Here is a 20,897-nt window from a genome sequence, read left to right as displayed (position 1 = left end):
AAAACCTTTACTTGTCACTTTGAATCCCATTATAAATCGAACAAGCTTTTGCAAATGTTAGAGCCTTTGTATTGACCATGAATACCTTGCTCTATTTTTCCTTTCTGATTTGGCTTGTCACCTATATATATATATAATACCAATGGGATAAACACACTTGCTTGCAATATATAAGCCATCTCATTTAATACCAATTTTACAATTAAATTTCTGCTCATAATCTCATGCAAACAAGTTAGTCCTTTAATCGTGTTGTCAATCAATACTCCAGAACCCACTAGGGGCCAAGATGCTTTCAGGCCGACCTAAGGGCCGGAATCAGTGTTGCTGTCCATTTTCGCTGTCGAGGTGAGTACAAGGCTATGTGTGTATGCGGCGTCGCCGTTCTAGTTCGCTCAGAGGAGGAACTTCCGGCACTGGCGGCCATTACTTAGCGTGATGCAGGCGTTGAGGGGCCAAGTTGATGTGGCCTGGTCTCTGGTGGCGAGGGTGTCCAGTGGAGGAACGGCGGCCGTGACCACCACGGAAGTGGCGACCACGGCGGCCTCGACGGCGACGACCAGTGCAGTCAACGATTGGGAAGATGACAAATCCGTCCCCAAGTGCAAGGAATCGAAGGTCAGTGGAGTCCATGCCCAGGGAACGTGAAGTCTCCTTGTTGCAGGAAGTCGGTGAGTGTCTCTCTTGTTGTTGCCCTCTTCTATTGCCCAGGGAAATCGATAAGTTGCCTGGAGTGGCCTTCTCTAGCGCTCAGTGCAGAGGCGTGCGTGATAACGTGTTGAGAGTGGAAAGTTTAGAGAGGAAAGGATTGAGGGAATGAATGTGAATGGTTGTACTGTTTCTATTGATTGATTGTGCTTATATACAAGATCAAGAGACATTATCCCAAAGGACATGTCCCTTTGGGATGACCCCTTCGGGGCACCGTTTGGGGTGGTAGTTCCCCAAGTGGGATTTATCCACTAATTACAGAATTAGATAAATAATTACATATTGATCACTAACTAATCTATTTTTCTTCTAATAGGGGATACTTTTTTTATGTCTGGAAAGATATCCAAATCCTCTACAATCGTATGAAGGTTTATTATATTTTTTACCATTAAGATAATGTAAAATTGACATTAACAATGTGTTACATATGGTCAAATAATTTGGACAATGTCCATTTTGTGCCGTGAGAAAACTCATTTGTTCCTTGGGTCAAACAAGGAAAGGAATTTGTTGGTGTTTGGACCCTTCTTTCTATCATGAAAAATCAACCAACTGTTCTCGGTATCTCCCTATTCTACTCAAGAAAGAGAAAAATTAATTGATGTAGCAGATTAGCCAGCTGCCGCCTTTGAAAATAATGACGCGGAATAGGCTGTTGCCGGCCAGTTGGCTGTGGCATGCGCTGCAATTTATATATGGGTTCAAGATGCCATCAGAAGAATCTAACCTCATCTGATTGCTTTGACGCAATTAATGAACCAAAGTTCTAAAACTCTACTAGCTAGTGGGAGGCACTAAAGCCAATTAATGAACCTCATCTTGGCTGTTTGCTTTGAGGCGTTGAATCACATTTGGAACTTGATTGTTTGGACAAAAAGGTTGACTTGTAACCTCTTTAGTTTAGCAAGCTATACATGGATCCGCTGGACCACGTAGGTGTACCAATTGGCTACTTTGCAGCATGGTCATTGCGGGAGTCAAGGCTACAGATGGTTTGCAAGGCATGAAGTTCGTGACCGATCGAAGTTGGCCAAGTTTGGCCTATATGGTAGCATTGGACTGGTAAGAAGGGGGAAGCAACACTGAGTGACTTTGTCTTTATGGTACCAGGTTCGGTACTGATTCCTTGACTCTGGGAAGAAATTCTCAGATCTGACCTTAACTGGTTGTACTTGGCAATGGCTTTGCTGAAGACATTGTTTGGATTCCGAAGAATTGCTCTCTAGAGGGTGAAAACCTATGATCTGGCCTTAATTGGTTAGATCACTGCAATGAAGGTGCGTGTGCGTGTCATTTCCTCGTTGGAGGCATTGTCTCTAGGAGCCTTATTCGCAGTCCAGGTGTTGCTATGGTTGTGAAGACATTGAAAATGAAGTCACATGTTGTAGTTTTCTGCATCATAATTTTTTTGGTCATGGCTTTCTTTGTTTGCTTTAATTTTCAAAGGCTATGTGCATCCTAGCTATGCAGAGGTCGGGTTGGATCTTAGTATGATTGTATCACTTTGATGTAATTGTCTAAAATTAATAAAGCTTCCCATTTCCAAAAAAAAATATAGTACTACTTCATAAGTACTTAAGGGCAAGTACATTAGTATCTTCTAATAGGCAATCTAATATAATGCAATGACACGTCATTTTAAGATGGCTTAACAGACAACTACAAAATAGATTGTTCTTTTTCTTTGTATATCATATCCCTTAACTATGAGTAGTATGACAACAACAACTCGTACAATAGGTAGAAAGCAGTCTTATAGTCCTTAATAGTAGCTTTTAAGGTGTTTGTTTCGCAAAGTAACCACCTCATTCTCTCTTCTCTTCATCTCTCTTCCACATCATCAAAAAACTTATGTGGAACTACATGCGACAACCACCAATATTAGGTCGCTGATGTGGAGCAATGTACTTTACCTAATAAAATTACTATTTTTGCTGCTATTATATCCCTATTTAATTTGGTCTTCTTAATAGAAGAATTTCAGCGAGAAGAGACATGTATTACCCTTTTAAATTTCAGATCTCTGAGCAATCAACGTGAGGTGAACCTTCTTGCGCCAAAAAACAATCCGTAGAAAATATTTCAATCGTTGGTCAGATCTCGATCGGTCATCCAATCAATAACCCACATGGACCATTCTATAAACAAAGTCAAAGCATGTGAGCCAGTAAAACTAGAACCAAGTAATCAAGCTTTTACAAGGTCTTTTATTCATATTTGTATTAGGTCAATGTTTTGCTTTTATTCAATGAGCGTCGATAACTTGCCATATGTTCCTGCCTGGGTCGTACAAGCTGTAAGCAAGCTTGGTCACAGCCTTCATAGTTGCGTAATTAGATGTCTATTAAGTTTATTAAGCAATTACATTTGCAAGTAGTATTGGTCCCAGCCTTCATAGTTGCGTAATTAGATGGCTATTAAGTTTATTAAGCAATTACATTTTCAAGTAGTATTGCTGAATATTAAAATTCCGAGTATAATAAAACATAAGAAGCACATAAGTACGGATCGGGCCAACCCAAACTCTACAGTCCACAAGAATTGAACACAAGACCTCTAGTCGTGCGCATAGCTTCCTAACTACCCCAACTATATAGTACATGTTTAGATAGGATACTTTTCTTTTAAACTAGTCGTGGAGGGTCCTTTTGTCCCGAGTAACAGCACCAACCGTGCCTAGAGAGTCCTTTAGTTCCAATTGATAGCACATATCGGGACTAAAGAGTCCCTCCTTAGTTCCAGTTGGGACCCTAGCCGTTGGACCCGGGATTGATACTTACATTAGTCCCGGGGCCAACAACCACCGGGACAACAGCCATCGGGACAAATATCAAAGGCGGGTACAACTAGCCTAGTACGTAGAAATTACCGGGTTTGCAAAAAGAACTTAGACTGTCTAGGGTTGGGTAAGGATGGTCTCTTAATCCCTTCCTTTTTCTGTCAATCGGAGTTATTTCCTAGGACTTGCCATGATAAAGGGGAAAAGGGGAAAAAAGCACAATTGAAGAGCGCAACACTCAGAGTATGCAGACTAGAAAACTGTGAGACGAGCGAGTGCACTTACCTGGTGCAAAATATACCTTAGGCCCAAAGTTGGCCTGCGAGATCAGCGAGTGCACTTACGGTGTTTTCGCCGACGTGCAAGTGCGCGTTTTGGTATTTTCTCTCTCATCATATCGTATAATGAGTTCATGACTTAGCGGGGTGGTGAAAAGAATCGGGTGCTCGTAGCCTAAAAGGAGGGGGTGAATTAGGCAATCTAAAACCTTAACTTATGGCTCCATCTAGTTTGCACAAAACATAAAGTAGATCGTGCTATCTAGATGTGCAACTATAGTTCAACTAGTATGAAACCCTCGTCCCAAAACAAGTTTTGCAACCTATAGCCAATCCTAACTTGATGGTACTCTAAGAAAGTAAAGGCACACTAGTTGCAAATATGAAATGCGGAAACGTAAAGGGGATGAAAGGAAGCAAACTCTTGACACGAAGATTCATCCCGTGGTTCGGTTACGCACAAAACCACTCCTACTCCATGTTGTTGAAGCACTCTATCGAGAGTATCTCTTCTCGGCCACCAAGTCTTTTCCGAGACTCTTCTTGCCTCGCCACCAAGACTTCAAGTCACAACGGTCATCTTGGCCCTGGGTTCCACTAAGGAACTTCTCCACGAAAGATGGGGGTCTCTATGTCCTCTGCATAAAGTTGTCGACGCCGCTCCACACTAAGATGGAGGGTCGAAAACATTGTCGGCGAGCCACCAAGACGCCAAGGGGCATGCACACCAAGTACATGTGGTGGCTCTCTCCTACAACCAAGACACAAGGCACGCAACCTTGCTCACTCACTCACTCAAGAGCTAATCTAGCACTAACACTCACAAAGCATGTGCTAAACCTAAGGATGTGATCAATTTGCTCTTTGGATGGTTTGGAGATGTTCTTCAATGTGTTTGGAGCATCTCTGATCTCCAGCAAGATGAAAATGGCCGGGGTGAGGCGTTTATATAGGCCACCAACTCGAACTAGCTGTTTTGTAGCCGTTGTCCCTTTTTCTATGTAGGCCATCAGAACTTCCGATGGGGCATTGGAACTTCCGATGGTAGGGCGTCAGATCTTCTGGTCAGACTGTCCTGATGTAGCCGTTGAGCCTTCTGATAGCTAACGTGTTTGCTCCGATCCATTGCTCCGATGGGCATTGGAGTTTCCGGTGCTGAAGAGATTCCTGATCAGCTTCCCTGAGGTGCTGACGTCATTGCTCCAACGCCTTGCTCCGATGGGCATCAGACTTTCTAGTGATGAAGGATCTACTGCTGCGTCCTTGACATGCTCTCTGTGTGAAAGTCATGTGCTTAGTCCGATGCCTAGTATTGGGGGCCATCCTATCTTCTAGTACTATAGAGGATTTTCAACTGTTTCAAAACCACTAACAATTGGCGCCATAGTAAGGCGTCGGACCTTCCGGTCAAGGGGTCATCAAATGATTCAATGGCCCATCAGAATTTCCTTGCACTTGTCCAACTCGTCGCAGGGGTCATTTGGACACTCCAAATATATTCTCTCTGCTTTTGCACTGCGACTGAAGTGTCTCGACGGTGGATTGGACGCCTCGACGATGAATTAGACGTCTCAGATATGGTTTGGACATCAATAATGGGACCTAAAAATTCCTACAAATATGGTCTTGCAAATGTTTTAGTCCCATTAATTGTATTGTCACTCGATCACCAAAATCACTCGAAATGGCCTAAGAGGGACCATGTTCGTTACAGGTGGAATGGAGGGCCGTGGACATTTTTCTTCTAATTCAAAAGACATATAATAAAAAGCTAAATGCTACACAGAGAGCTCTCTCCATTTAGGACTATCTGGAGAGCCATCTTCTTACCTTTATGAATATACACAAGGAAGTAACAAATTAAAAGGGGAGAAGAAAGTAACTCTGCTACATTTCTTCTCTCCGGCGAGCACCTTCTTCTCCGGCGACCCTCTCCTCTTCCCGCGGGTAGCTCATCTTCTCAGGTGAGCTCCATTCAGGTTAGAGTTTAGGGTTAGGGTTAGGGTTTTGGGTTGGGGAAAGGAATGGTGTCTGCCGGATCTAAATGAATGCTCGGGGAGGCCGCCGGACCAGTCGTGGTCACGGGTTGTGGGTGGTGAGGCTGGCGGTGTGGAGGATGGCAGTTGGGCGGTCCCGACGGCGGAAGCGAAGGCGGAGGTAGGTGGCGGTGCTGGCGAGATCGAATAGCTTAGAGGATGGGGGAGGGCTAGGGTTGGAGCAGGGCGGCGCAAGCGGTGGGGTAGGGGCAAAGCAGGTTCAGGTGACAGGGTGGGCATGCACCACGGACGACGCGAGGTAGCGGCGGGAGTGGTTAGAGTTGGAGACGGTGGCTCTAGCTAGCAGCATGGCCGATGCGGGAGAAAATCATGCGTGGCGAGGAGGAAGCTGCGGAGGAAGAAGATGATAAAGTATGGGGCCCACATAGGATTTAATGTGGTGGGGTCTCATTTAATGTTGTGGGGAATCTTGTGCTAGCGCAATACAGAGGGGCTCTCAGCATAATCGCCTCTAAAAATATAATAATAACGTCCCTTATGTCGCAAGCAGGAATGCAGGATGTTGTATGTTGATGATGTATATGGATATTCTTGCACGTCACAAACTCACAATAATTTATTCGGCACGTCACAAACTCGTCGCTGTAATTGGTTATTATATAGCAAAACCAATAAATTATCCTTGCAAAATCAACAATGGAATGTAGCAGGCATTTCTTTTTTTTAATATAACTTGGCGCAGTATGCTGAGGGCATGGTTGCATTGAGAATGCCACCTGGCTACCTCGATCGGCCAGTTATATGGCCTCGTTTGGTTCGCGTTAGGATTTTAGCGTGCTATGAATAGTGACATTTTGACCGCTAATTACGGTGTCAAACAAAGGCAGTTTACAAAACCAACTCCAGAACCCCCGCGCTAGTGACTTTGAAGAATCTAATGAGGCCTTTAACCGCGCGATTAGAAGATGGTACTGTAGCATCACTGTAATCAATCATCGATTAATTACCGTCATAAGATTCATCGCAAAAAGTTACACCTATCCCTAAAAATTTTTTTTCAAATAGACTTCATTTAGTACTTCATGCATGCGAGATTCTCTTTTCGGGAAATGTGCGCGTTATTTTTGTAGAATGCCAAACCAGACCTATACATGTGAGCTCTAGCTGCGTGACAACTAGTGCATGTAATAAGTCAACCACCTAATAACCACAACCACCAAGGCAACCTCGCCGAAGACCATGGCGATGGTGATGAGCGCCTTCGTTCCGGTGCTGATCGGATCGCTGGAGGCAACGCTCAAGGACTGGCGGCTCCACGGCTGGTCGGCGGCTGCCCGCAACGAGGCCCAGGAGCTCAAGAGGCTGATGGAGGCGGTGGAGAAGTTCCTGGAGGACGCCGAGAACAAACGGATCCAGGACAGGTCCGTGGACCGGTGGCTGGCGAGGCTGCGGGAGGCGGCGTACGAAGCCGACCATCTGCTGGAATCTTTCAAGATCGAGGCAGAAGCAGCACCGCCGTGGAAGATACAGGTGATCAGAAATTCTACTTTGTTCATTTCTCCTAGCACATCCAACTCATAGTCATGGCCTAGAAACTACTACCAGAGATCAAAGACAAGTCCCTAAAATTTAATATTCCATCCGTTTCAAATTATTAGTTATTTTGTTTTTCTAGCTGCATAGTTTTTGTTATGTACCTAGATAGATGTAAATGTTATGTCTAAGTGTATAGTAAAATTTATGTATTTAGAAAAACTAAAATGACTCATAATTTGGAATCAGTGGGTGGATTTTTATGCTTGAGATTCTTCATATACATATGTTTGCGCTTCAATGTTGTTATTTGTTGACCTTTCAATTTAATTTCATTTGAAACCTATGGCTAAAACTTTATAATAACAGAGAATAGGTGCATTATTATGCCTACGTAGGAGTACAAATCTCTCCGCAATACATTCGAATAATTAAACGTTTCACAAGTAGTGAATTAAATTTCTTGGCAATAGCTAGTGCTAGCTATCTAGTCTGTTGATGTGGAAGTTGGAGAGAAAAAAAACTATTTATACTATTGGAGCCCTATGAAATTGCTCAACTATTTACTCGTCGCTAGTGACTACTCTCTCTTCTATTTTTTTATTGTCACATCAGATCTAGCTATGTAAATAGCTAACAATTACGGAGGTCCTAGGTACCCACAAGCTGAACCATCTCGCGAGCAACGCCACCTCAGGCCCTGTTTGGATAGCTAGCACGAGTAGCACGCACATTTTCCGAAAAAAAATCTTACATGCATGGAGTACTAAACGAAGTTTATTTGCAAAACCTTTTCACGACGAATCTAATGACAGTAACTAATCAATGATTGGCTACAGTGATGTTACAGTACCATCCTCTAATCGTGTGGTCAAAGGCCTCATTAGATTCGTCTCGCGAAGTAGTGCAGGATTGTGGAGTTAATTTTACAAATTATCTTTGTTTAGTACCCCTAATTATTGATCAAAATTTTTGTGCTGCTTGTACTACCAAGCAAACAGGGCCTCAGCTCTCTGGCGCTGCCTAGCTGGAGCCGGTGCGGCTGGAGTTATTATACTCGCGGCTAGCTAGGCTCTTCTCGACCCTATGCAGATCAGGGACCTTTTCTCCTTTTAGACCAGAGACCATCTGGCCCAGCTTTACTCGAAAGCATAAAAATATACTGGGTCGCATAGGTAAGACAGTATCCATAGCGCATAGGCTTGGAAAGAAACACACCAGCCCCTCTAAACTCCCTCTAACAGAAGTAAACTAACAACAGGGCGCGTTTAGTTCCCAAACTAAAAATTTTTTGTTGTCAAATCAACAGTTTGACCAGATGTCGGGAGGATTTTTCGGACACTATTTAAAAAACTAATTTCAGAACTCACCTGAAAATCGCGAGACGAATCTTTTGAGGCCTTTGACCGCATCATTAGCACAAGTGAGTTACTGTAGCACTTATGGCTAATCATGCACTAATTAGGCTCAAAAGATTCATCTCGCCGTGTACATCCAAACTGTGAAATTAGTTTTGTTGTTTAACTACATTTAATACTCCATACACATGTCCAAAGATAGAGGCACAAATTTCGAGGTGAAAATTTTTGGGAAATAAACGCGCCCAGAAAAGCAGCAGGAAAAGCAAATTTTTTGAGACCTCTCGCCACGCCAAGCATCTCCAAACGAAGGCTAGCTGCCGTCTGCAAGGATGATAGGCGTACTAGCAGGCATCGAGTTCTCACAGGCAGGCAAAGAGCTCTTCGTCATGGATCCCTCGCAACTTGATTTCAATCATGGAGTGCGCTTTGCAGCAATGGTACGGCAATTGTTCTTCTCGCCAGTCGCTTCATCATCCCCGGATGAAGCGTCCAGCTTTTGGCTCCGCTTCTTTCAGTCGGTCGAAATTTTGACTGAACAGTGAATATGTCAGTCTGATCCTCGCTTCCGTTCTAGGAGGAGAATCCTCTCTCCTGTTAGTGGTTGAGATCGATCAATGGGTTTTCAAATTCTGTGTGGCTTCTTCCAAAGTGGGCTTTATGATATATGCTCTTAAATCTTTCGCCTGCCTGGATTTCAAGCTCCATTTCTTTCTCTGGAATGAATCTGGTCTCTTCCTAGCCAAAGCTACTGTTAAGGTTGATCACACCCGTGATTTTCAGTGGGTTGAAGTTCAAACAGAAAGCACAAAAAAATCCCTCTCCTCTTTTGCTCGTTCTGGTCTTTTCACGGGAGGTAACGTTGTCCCTCTAGGATCTCGGAATTTGCATTCTTCTCGATCCAAGCCTTCGGTTTTTGGTCGTCTCAATTCTTTTTTATCTTCTTCGGAATGCTGCTCGTAATCGTTCTGGCTCCTCTCCCGTTATGCAAAAATCCCTTCTCGCTTGCCCGCGAAGAACACGGAGATGTCTCCTGCTTGGGCCAGACGCAAAAAGCGCCCCATTCAAATTTGGACTTAAACCTGTCCTTGAATGGCAAGTTTGGCCTTCCTGATAAAACGCCAAAGTCCTGGGCCTCTAGCCAAAATCAAGGGGTTGTTCACGTTGCCTTTACAACTTCCATCAAAGGCCCATTTGCAGAAATAGAGTTCGCTGCGCCTCTTGCTTCAAACTTGATCACATCGTGGTGCATTGCCGGTTCTTGCCTCGTTTCCCAGACTTGCCGCTGACAGGATCTTTACCTTCCTTTGCGTGTGCAAAGTACCCTGTGAATACATCCTTTGCCACCTGGTTCCGATCCCCAAGCCCGCTGACTTCGGGGGCTGCCTCCTCTTGTCCACCCTGATTCACCTCCTTTGGTCATCTCAGCTACGCTCTCTTTAGCCTGACTGCTGCCGCCCCTCCATCTTTCATTGCCTAGAGAACTCCGACCTCCGGCTCCACTCCTCAATCGCACCACCTCAATCACTGGTCCACGCAGCTTCTGTTGTGGTTCCTCCATCGCCGACAGACCAAATAACTAAGGCCACCCCGGCTCCTCGGAATGAAAGCAAGAAAACCCCAGTCGAAGCTACACTACATCCTCCCTCTCGCCATCAATCGCCGTCACCTGGTGAGATCATGGCCTTCCGCTTTGTTGATCCGGCGTCGTTTATGCCACGGGGTTGTACTCGTGTCGCAGTCAATGGTAGAAAACTGATGAGCAGAGCTGTCCTAGGAGGCTTGAGGGGCAGGAACAGTGATGTGGCCATTGTTACAGTCGACCCTCTGCCTAAAGAACATGTCTCCTTTACTTCAATCAGAGATTTGCTTAATGATTTTCTGAGTAATCATCAACGTGTGGGTTATCATTCCATTCAACCTTAACCATATGGTCAGGCATATGTTAGACTGAGTCACTTCCATGATCATCATTTCTTGGTTGCAAATAGCCACATAATTATGGCAATTACCATATCACTTTCAAGCCCCACAACAAAGGATGGAACAACCGCTCAACAACCATGAACTATGAGGTTTGGCTGATGCTTCTGGGCTACAATATTGATTTTTGGGAGACTCATGATATAGAAAAAAAAACTATTGGTGAGTTTGGAAAAGTGCTCCTGGGAAGAAGATCCCACCCACTTAGCCAGGATTACTGTAAAGGCTAGAGTAAAGGCTAGAGTAGTAGACTTTTCTGAAATCCCCTTGTTTATAGTTTGCTCAAAGGGGGAAAGCTTTGAGGGAGAGTCATGGACATGTCAATGTGAGATTCTGCAAGCAACTCTCCTTAGTGGTGGTCCCCCCGATGAGGATGAGCCCCCAAATGGACCTGATGACATCCAGCCAAATCTCTTTGAATTTTTTGGCTTTGGTTAGCCAGGTGCTGGGCCAAATGGTGGTGTTATGGGTGGTGATGGCCTAATGATCCCAATGATGGTGATGGTCTTGGGCCAAATGATGGCCCAAATGGTGGCATTCAGATACAAGATAACCAGCAGGCACCCAATGCTGAAGGGTGGGGTCTGTGGCCACCACAACAGGAGATGGACATAATTAACATTCCAGTTGTTCAAGCTCTTGAGGCCTCTCAACCAGGTGAACCCTTTCTAGAATTAAATGATCTCCAACCTGCGCTAAACTTGGATCTGAATGAAGCACTTGCAGAAGATCTGGGAGGTATTGAGGATCTTGTCCAAATTGCCGAGAATTTGGCATAACATGATAATGATGATCTTCATGTTGCAGACAATGTGATTGTGGCTGACTCAGATTCTGATGACCCTGACATTATCCCTCCCATTGCTCAGAATATTGATATCAATGTTGAGGTCTTTATCCCTGAAGACCAAATATGGCTGACGAAATAAATGAAAATGATCTGATGAATGAGGATGAGATGCAGTTGGATCAGAATGAGGTGGGTCAGAATGATGAGATTCAGCTTGGCTTTGTCCAGCTTATGGAACCTAACATGGAGAATGTGTTTTCTGGATTGTTTGCTAATCCACCATCCTCCCTGTCAAAAAAAATGTTGAATTTATTAGAATTTGGGCAAAACATTTGGCACCAGGTCTCTCCAAGTCCTCTGTGGTGATTCCAGAGAATTGGGCCAACATTTTCACTACCATGTTAGTGAATCCCTCCAGCTTCACAAGGGCCAAGCAATTTCTCTCATCACCTACCTGGTCCAATTTTGCTGATCATATGGCTCCAAGAATTGCTTTCTCTCTTCCTGAGAAATGCCCACCTGTGCAGCTGCCATCATGTTTATCTGGATTACCCAATGCAGATGATCTCTGCAATTTGTATGAAAGCTTGGAAATTGATGCATCTTCGACTGATGGAAAAGGCAAAGGGATTGCAGAAGACACCTCCCCTGTCACTCCCTTTGAAGACTTGAAGCAAAGAATCTCCTCTTCACCTGGCCCTTGGTCCAAATCCTTCCTTGCCACGGCTGACCAGGATAAACACTCTTCTGTTCTGGAAAATCCCAAAGCCAGACGCAGTCTAAGGATGTAGAATCTCAAGAAAGGTTTCAAAGATGCTCCTTGTTCCTCTAGGAGCTGTTTAGGTTGCAATGTTACAGCCCCATAACTCTCTCCTTCAGTAATCCGCAATCTGGGTGCCACCTTTTGCAAACTAGATGAGCCAGATCTAACAGAGAAGTCACTGAACAATAAGAAAAAGGTTTCTGCACCTGGTGCCAAGAAACTTGTCAAAAAGAAAGCAACAAAGGAAAATGATGTCGAGGCCAACAAGAAACACAACAAGAAACCCAAGAAGTAATGCGTGGTCTCAACATGGGTCTGTCAAGCCACTTTTGTTTCCTGTTGGCTTGTTCATTTTGGATTGTAACAACATTTATCAGTCTCCTTTTCAGTACTTTCATCTTTTCCTAGAAACCATGTCCCTTTTCACTCTGGAACTCTTGTTTCTTAACAACTGGCGTCATGTAATGGTGGAGCTGGTTTATGTTATTCCTGCTTCTATTGGTTCATATGGCTAGTTTCTCCTCATTCAAAAATTAGAATATCTTGTGCTGGAATATCAGAGGTCTTAATTCTGACAAGGAATGGAACTCTATTAAAGCTAAAATCACTGAATGTAGATGTGATGTCATCTGTCTCCAAGAAACTAAAAAAGAATCTTTTGATCTCCAGTTAATCAGAAAGTCCTGCCCACCTAGCTTTGATGCCTTTGCCTTCCTACCTTCAGTAGGTGCCTCAGGAGGTGTCATCACCATTTGGAAATCACATCTTTTCTAGGGTAATTTGGTGTTCAGTAATGAGTTTGGGATTACTGTGGAATTTAGTTCAAATCACAATGCAGTGGACTGGGTGCTTACAAATGTTTATGGCCCTTGTACTTCTTCTGGCAAACAACAATTCACCCACTGGCTCAAACTCATACAGATGCCCAGTGAAGTGGATTGGCTTCTCCTTGGTGATTTCAAACCTCCTCCGGATCCCTGAAGAAAGAAATAAGCTAGGTGGTGACATTTCTGAAATGTTTCTCTTTAATGATGCAATCGGTGCTTTGGGAGTAATGGAATTACCTCTCTTGGGAAGGAAATAAACTTGGACAATTAAATAGTTTGAACCTCTTATTGAGCATCTAGACTGGTTTTTTACATCAGTCTCTTGGGCAGCAAACATTCCTGGAACTCTAGTGACCCCTCTAGTAATGGAAACCTCTGATCATGTTCCCTGTTTCATTTCAGTCAAGACTGACATTCCTGCGAGCAGAATTTTCAGATTTGAAAACTACCTAATGGAGCATGAACATTTTCTACAAGTAGTGCAACATGGCTGGTCTCTTCCTCATCAACAGTCTGATCCAGCAAAGATCATCTCTGGAAAGTTTAAGAATCCAAGAAGAGTCATCAAGCAATGGCAGAAACATCTCTCTAGCCTTAAGGCTAACATTGCCGGTGTGAAACTGGTTCTATCTTTTATTGGTTTTGTCGAGGAGTTCAGAGACCTGTCACCGCAGGAGTGGAATTTCAGAGAACTACTAACACAGAAACTCATCTCACTTCTTAGGCAGCAAAAAATTTATTGGAAGCAAAGAGGTACAATTAAGTGGGTCACCTATGGAGATGCTAGAACAAAAAAATTTCATGTCAAAGCAACAATCAGACACAGCAGGAAGCTTATCACTTCTCTAGAAAACCCTGCTGGTGACCTGATCTATGATCATAATGCAAAAGCAGATTTACTCTGGGAATCTTACAAAGAAAGGCTGAGCCTAACTGCCTATGAGTCGATGTCACTAAATCTGGATTCTCTACTCCAATTCAATGCAGATCTGAACTTTTTAGAAGACCCTTTCAGTAATGAGGAAATTGATCTAGTGGTTTCTAACATGCCATCTGGTAAAAACACTGACTTCATCAAGTCCAAAGCATCAATGGCTCCTTTATCACATTGATACCAAAAGTGGATAATCCAACAAAAGCATTTGATTTTAGACCCATATTTCTCTTGAATACATCTATGAAAATCATCACCAAACTCCTGGCCAACAGGTTACAGTAGGTTATTCAGTCATTAATCCACAAAAAGCAATATGGTTTCATCCAATTAAGGACAATTCAAGATTGTTTAGCTTGGGCCATTGAATACCTACACATGTGCCACCAATCCAAAAAAGAACTTATTATCTTGAAGCTGGATTTCACAAAAGCCTTTGACATGATAGAACATCAAGCCATACTAGAGGTCATGAAAGCCAAAGGTTTTGGAGATAAGTGGCTCACCTGGATGAAGCTTATTTTCAACTCGGGCACATCTGATGTCCTTCTCAATGGTGTTCCTGGTAAAACACTTCATTGCAGGCGAGGTCTCAGGCAAGGAGATCCCCTGTCTCCCCTTCTTTTTGTCCTCACTGCTGATATTCTCCAGTTAGTGCTTAATCATGAAAGATCATTGGACAATTTTAATCTACCTATTCCCCTCAGCCACGGTTTGGACTTCTCAATTCTGCAATATGCTCATGACACCCTGATCATTATGGAGGGATACATTAGGCAAGTTTAGTTGTTGAAAACCATCCTTCAATCCTTTGCTGATTCTACTGGCTTGTGTGTTAACTATGCTAAATCTATGATGGTGCCAATAAATGTTGAGGACTCCAAAATGAGCTCACTAGCAGAATCTCTTGGTTGCAGTATTGGTTCCCTTCCTTTCACCTACTTAGGTTTACCATTGGGCCTTACAAAACTAAAAGTGGTGGATTTTCTACCCCTAGTCACAAGATGTGAGCGTCGGTTTACCTGCACATCCTCCCTCCTTTCCCAAGCTGGACGCCTGGAGGTGACAAACTCAATTTTCACCTCTTTTCCCATGTTTTTCATGAGCACTTTTCAGCTGCACAAAAGTGCCATCAAGTAGGTGGATAATTTCAGAAAGCACTGTCTTTGGCAGGGTGCTGACATCAATGCTAAATCTCCCCAAAAAGCAGCATGGGAAATGGTATGTTTGCCTAAATCTGAAGGTGGACTAGGTGTGCTCAAGCTCCAAACCCAGAATGAGGCTCTTCTACTCAAAAACCTGCACTAGTTTTTCAACAGACTGGATATACCTTAGATCCACCTTATCTGGGAGAAATACTATAATGATGGTTCTCCACCATCTTCTAGGAAAAAGGCTCATTCTTGTGGCGTGATAATCTTAAGCTCTTGGTCTCCTTTAAAGGAATGGCACATGTAAGTATTCAAGATGGCCACAGTTGCCTCCTTTGGGATGACCTCTGGGACAATAGGGTTCCATTGCACATGTATCTAGAGCTCTACTCCTTTGCTAAATCCACCTTCATATATGTCAGAGTTGCAATTGAGGCTAGTGGGCCTCATATACTTTTCCATCTACCTTTTTCCCAAATTGCCTTTCAGCAACTCGAAACACTTGCCCGTAGTTTGAATAATTTGCATATCTCTCAGGATTCAGACATATGGACTTATATCTGGGGGGTCTCCCTTCTCCTCCTCGTCAAAGGACTATAAACACTTAATTGGACATATGGTGACACCTCCGATTTTCTCATGGCTTTGGAAATCATGTTGCCAAAACAAACATAAGGTTTTCTTTTGTCTGCTTCTCAAAGACAGACTAAGCACAAGAGGTCTATTCAAGCGTCGTAATATGATACTCCCCTCTTATGACTGTGTTTGTTGTCTTTCAAATGTGGAGGAAGATCTAGCACACCTCTTCATCACTTGCACCTTTGCCAAAGAGTGCTGGGCATCTATTGGTCTAATGGTTTATCACTATAACCCCTGTACTGTCTTTAACTCATTAAAGGGTCAATTCAATGTGACATTTTTCATGGAGACCATCATCTTGATGAGCTGGTGCATCTGGATGCAGCAAAATGATCTTATTTTTAGGGGTCTTCATAATCATCCATCGAACTGTAAGCTCCATTTTAAGAGAGCATTTGCTCTGGTTGTCCATAGAGCAAAGGCACATCACAAAGAAGCAATGTCATCATGGCTAGAAGCTCTGTTGTAATCTTTTTTATCTTTTTGTTTCTTTTTTCGTTTCTTGAACCATAACTGTAAAACCAGTGTCTCTAATATTTATTTAATCAGTAGGGGATAACCCCCTCCTGTTTAATAAAAAAAAGGATGATAGGCGTTGCTTCATTCAATGACATTCGATCACGACTATCGCTGCATATAGGAAATAACACGGTACAGACAAACCTCAGGTGAGGAAACCACTACATCATTAAAGACCATGTCATTCCTGATCAGCCAAAGGCACCAAGCTGCGCAGCCAAGAAAGAAAATATAAACATGACAAACTTTTCACCTCTATGATTTCAGCCTGAAAAGCTGGCACACTATCGGGGACAATCGCCCAACCAAAAACTTCTCGACCAAAGCACCAGAAAAAATGAGCCAGAACACACCCATAAATAATGTGATAAGTAGATTCTAGTTGGCCACACATTTTGCACTCTATAGAACTCCTGCCAGTTACGTTTCTTTAATTGTTCCACAGATTTTATCTTGTTATTGTAAACTTGCCAAAGAAAAATCGTGATCTTCAACGGTAGATCAGCTTCCCATAAAATCACCATGTGTTTGTTAGTGTGACCATGGAAGAACAATTCTCTATATTAAGCTGTTGGAATCACCTCTCTCTATTTTAAAAATCCATTTAGCTAACAAGCATTTATTCATCACTCTTGTGTTTGTGAAGCCTAACCTGCCAGCCAATTTCTGGACCATCAGGTGCTCCCACTTAGCCATATGTTTTTTTTTCAAACTTGGGAGAGACTTCTTCTCTTCCTCCTTCCTCATCCTCTCTATCTCCTTATCCTCTGGACTGGCAGCAGCCTACGATGGCTGCACCGGTGAAGCGTGTTATATATGCATGCTCCCCTCCCTCATCTATGTAAGAGGGATAAATCCTCCAGAATTCTTCCCCATCGGGGATCGACGAACCTGCAACCTCTTGGGCCGAGGTGCTACTGAGATCTTTGCTGACCAACCCGGTGACAGACCAATTAGCATATATGGTTTTTGAGTTGTATATGTTGATTTTATTTAGTGCACAAGTCTTAAACTTCTTTCCTTTAATGTTTCACTGTTGAACTTCTTTCCATTTATAGTGGTTCTATGTATAGGCCTATTGCTGAGGGGAATCTTTTTCAATATAGCTTTGTTGCTGCAAAATTCGGCGCAATGAATCTTACGAAGCACGACACGCTATGGCATGGGAGCTCTTTCTTCTATCTAAAATAAAAGAATTATCTCCAGTACTGCTCTTAGAGGTTCGCGGCATGTCAGTCAATTTAATCTCCAATTTATATTCAAGAAGTTTAATTAGTAATTAACAAAAAATTTATTGGCTAGTGTTCCAAATAGTTCTATAAAGAGTGATATCCACACGATCGTTGGCTATAGAGCCAATTCTCATATGACAACTGTGGCTTAAAACAAACTCGATTAGAAAGAAATGCATCTAGCTTATTAAATTTAATTTACTGTCACCATTAGTTGGATAGGACCTAATCGAGACAGCACTAATAGTCAGGATGATAAATTAAATAAAATTTACCGATCAATCTGATTATAAAAGAATTTATTCCTAACTCATAATTGCGATCGGCTGGAATAGCCTATTGATAACTCAAGTCATCATGGATCGAATCAGACTGATGAAACTCGATCATACCATTCAAAGATTTGACCTAACCAAGGTGGTAAGACCAAATTAAACGGATCAGCCAATAAAATTGATTACGATAAGGTACAAGATTTCATCAATGTAGTTGCAAACAAGGACTGCTAAATCTGTCGGCTATCAAGATCCTGCAGATAAAAGGGTAAGAAAGCATCTGATAGATCCGTAACCATCATGGATAAATTGTAAAATCTAATAAAATCCATAACAGATTGGATCTAACCAAAACAGTTTATTATGAGCAAAAATTGATAACGGGTAGATAAACTAATGAAATCATAATGATGTGTCCATAATTAAAGCTTAGCAAATCTGATAGGGATGATAATTGCGAGCAAACCGAATGTCAGACCTAACCGATGCAGCACTATTTACCGAAGAAGTCGCCGAGTTCTACTCTATTCCTACTCCTATGATTTTGGCATGACGTCGAAAAGAGATGTATTGATTGATCAATTATCCTTTTTCAAAATCCTTAGGTATACTATTTATAGCCCGAAGTCAGGACTCCTAACTTAACACGGCTTCAACAAATTTGACCGAAAAGAAATAGCTAAATCTACTATATTTACAAGATAGTTTCCAAAATAATCGAACTCCTGAATCTTCTGATGATGTCATCCTCTCGTCCGAATTGTGGGTTGCTGCCGAGCCACCTTTAAGTGGACCTTGACCGCACTTTTGACCGTGCTTGCGCCAGCACCGACAAGGTCTTCTAACAACATGGGCCGAATAGGCCAACGGCCTTCCCTAAGATTTTTCATCGGCTCCAATTTTCTTACCAAAATTATAATTGCAAAATTTTGGTGTCAATGAGCTTCTTTCTTCTCAGAAGTAGTATAGCTTTGAGAAATTTTCGAAGTGAAATCTGGTGGTTTTTGCGACGCTTGTGAAGCTGGGACACAGTAGAATATGCAGGTGTGGGTTATTGCTAGTTCTGCAGTACCCTTTCTACAAAATTTGTATAAAACCGTGTAATGCTGTATTTTCTTTTCTTGCTGCATGCTGCTACTGTAGTTGCGTGTTTCTCTCTTGGAGAGTCCTTAATTCAGTTTGTATTGCTGATAACATGACGCCTAGGATTTTATAGATATGTTTATTATACTCCTCACAAACTCGGTTGTTGAACCACTGATTTATCCAATAATTTTTCCTTAACATGCGCACTTAATTTTTCCAATAATTTCAGCCTCTCAGTTCTCTTATCAACACATTGTTCTGTCACACAGATTGCACAATATTTTGGGCCAATTGGTACTCTGAAGACCGTGAAGAGAAATATAGCAAGATTAAATCAGATCATGAGTGACATAAACAAAAGCATCCCTACAAAGCTAACTGCAATAGACAAGAAGGCAGAGCAGCCCCGTAACTCATTGGTTGAGAAGCTCCATGGACCTGATGTTAGTATTGAGATTTCATCATTGGTGGAGAAGTTGGTAGAAGAGGACAGACTTCTTGTCCAAAGGAATAAAGAAGTGGACGGACGACACCCTGTTCTTCTACTTGCAGTTTGTGGGATGGGTGGGATTGGAAAGACAGAAATTGCACGAAAAATATTTCATGACCAGAGGATTAAAAGTGCTTTCAGCACCTGTTTGTGGGTGCCGGTTCCCAAAGGCTTTGCTCATACTGATGTACTGTCGGCAACAATACGTGCTGCAGGAGGGGATCTCAAAGGATCAGAAACAGTAAACGAACGCATGAAGCTTTTAGCCGAGTTTGTCAGAGGAAAGAGAATCTTCTTAGTTCTGAATGGCAGTACCTCCCCGAGGAAAGCTCACCTGGACACAGAGTATGCCAAAATGCATCTAAGCCTGATGGAAACCCTTCATATCTTGTGTGCTAGTGCTGAAGGCAGCCGTGTTCTGATGACTACTAGAGATGAAGATGGGGCTGTTAAGTTAGTTCAGAAAGAGAATTCATTGGGCGAAAGGCTTGTTGTCTTAATCCACCGGATACCAAGGTTGACAGTTGACCATGGCTGGATGTTGCTGCAGAAGGCAGCTTGTCTGAAGCCACTAAAGAGTATTGAAGATGCATCGGAAGTCGAGATCACAACTGTTAAGAAGTGCAACGGGCTTCCTCTTGCTGTCAAGATTGTGGGAGGTGTTCTTCGGCGAAAGAACTACACATTTGAAGTATGGAAGTCAGTGTGCGAAAGTGAGGCTTTCTCTTTCAAGGATCTCCCAGAGGGAACTGAAGGGCTGATGGGCAGCATTTGTTTGAGCTACCAAGATGCACTGCCTCAAGTAAAGCAATGTCTTCTCTATTTATCGCTGTTCCCTATGGACTTCTCTATCGATCATCACTTCATTACGCAATTGCTGATTTCTGAGGGTCTCCTTCATACCAGGGCCACTGGTGTTGAAAACAGTCATTCTTTGGTGGAAAGGACCGACAGTTGTTCATTGGAGGAGAAAGTGGACAATTATTTCAAGGAATTGCTGGAGAGGAAGCTTCTCCAACAAAGGCAGGATAGGAAAGGATATATGATGCATGAACGAGTTTGGTCGTTTGCACAATACTTAACTAAGGATGAGGTTCGTGTTGGCAATCTCAAGCATATGGATGAACTACCGGCTAGTCTTCGCCGTATTTCTTTCATAAATATGGGCCTGACATCTGTACCTGGAGAAATTGGAGAGCTTAGGAGCTTGAGGACACTAATCCTATGTGGAAATCCGCTCAATGACGATGGTCTGGATACAATATTCATGAACCTGAAATTTCTGCAAGTTCTTGACCTTACAAATACAGAAATCAAGTGCATTCCAATAACTTTAGGAAATCTGGTGCACCTTAGACACCTAGATCTCTCTCAAACAAGAATTGAAGGACTTCCTGAATCCATCAGTCGCCTCCGGAGGCTGCGTTTCTTGGGTATGCGGAGTTGCGAAAATCTTGCTTCACTTCCAATAAATATGCAAAAGCTATCAAAGCTTGAATATCTCAACCTTCGAGACACTAAAATACCTAACATCCCTCCTAGATTACGG

General features: G+C 42.8%; 1 protein-coding gene across 1 annotated transcript; it reads left to right on the top strand.

Annotated features, from left to right (window-relative positions):
• Positions 1-7,007: 7,007 nt before the first annotated feature.
• LOC120662459 (putative disease resistance RPP13-like protein 1) lies at positions 7,008-20,269 on the top strand. The gene is made up of 5 exons (XM_039941602.1): positions 7,008-7,298; positions 11,185-11,299; positions 11,450-11,532; positions 19,128-20,150; positions 20,255-20,269. Exons 1-5 carry the CDS (start codon positions 7,008-7,010, stop codon positions 20,267-20,269), a joined length of 1,527 nt encoding a protein of 508 aa, XP_039797536.1.
• The last annotated feature ends 628 nt before the right edge of the window (positions 20,270-20,897 follow it).

This window comes from Panicum virgatum, chromosome 2N, assembly GCF_016808335.1.
Source record: "Panicum virgatum strain AP13 chromosome 2N, P.virgatum_v5, whole genome shotgun sequence".
Lineage (NCBI taxonomy): Eukaryota > Viridiplantae > Streptophyta > Magnoliopsida > Poales > Poaceae > Panicum > Panicum virgatum.
The sequence above is the reverse complement of the archived record's forward strand: the minus strand, read 5'-3'. Positions and strand labels throughout refer to the sequence as shown.

Coding starts and splice junctions, on each gene's coding strand:
- LOC120662459 (XM_039941602.1), top strand. CDS start 7,008: ATGGCGATGGTGATGAGCGCCTTCGTTCCGGTGCTGATCGGATCGCTG. Junction 11,300..11,449: donor TCTTGAGGCCTCTCAACCAG/GTGAACCCTTTC, acceptor TTCATGTTGCAG/ACAATGTGATTGTGGCTGAC. Junction 11,533..19,127: donor ATATTGATATCAATGTTGAG/GTCTTTATCCCT, acceptor TCTGTCACACAG/ATTGCACAATATTTTGGGCC.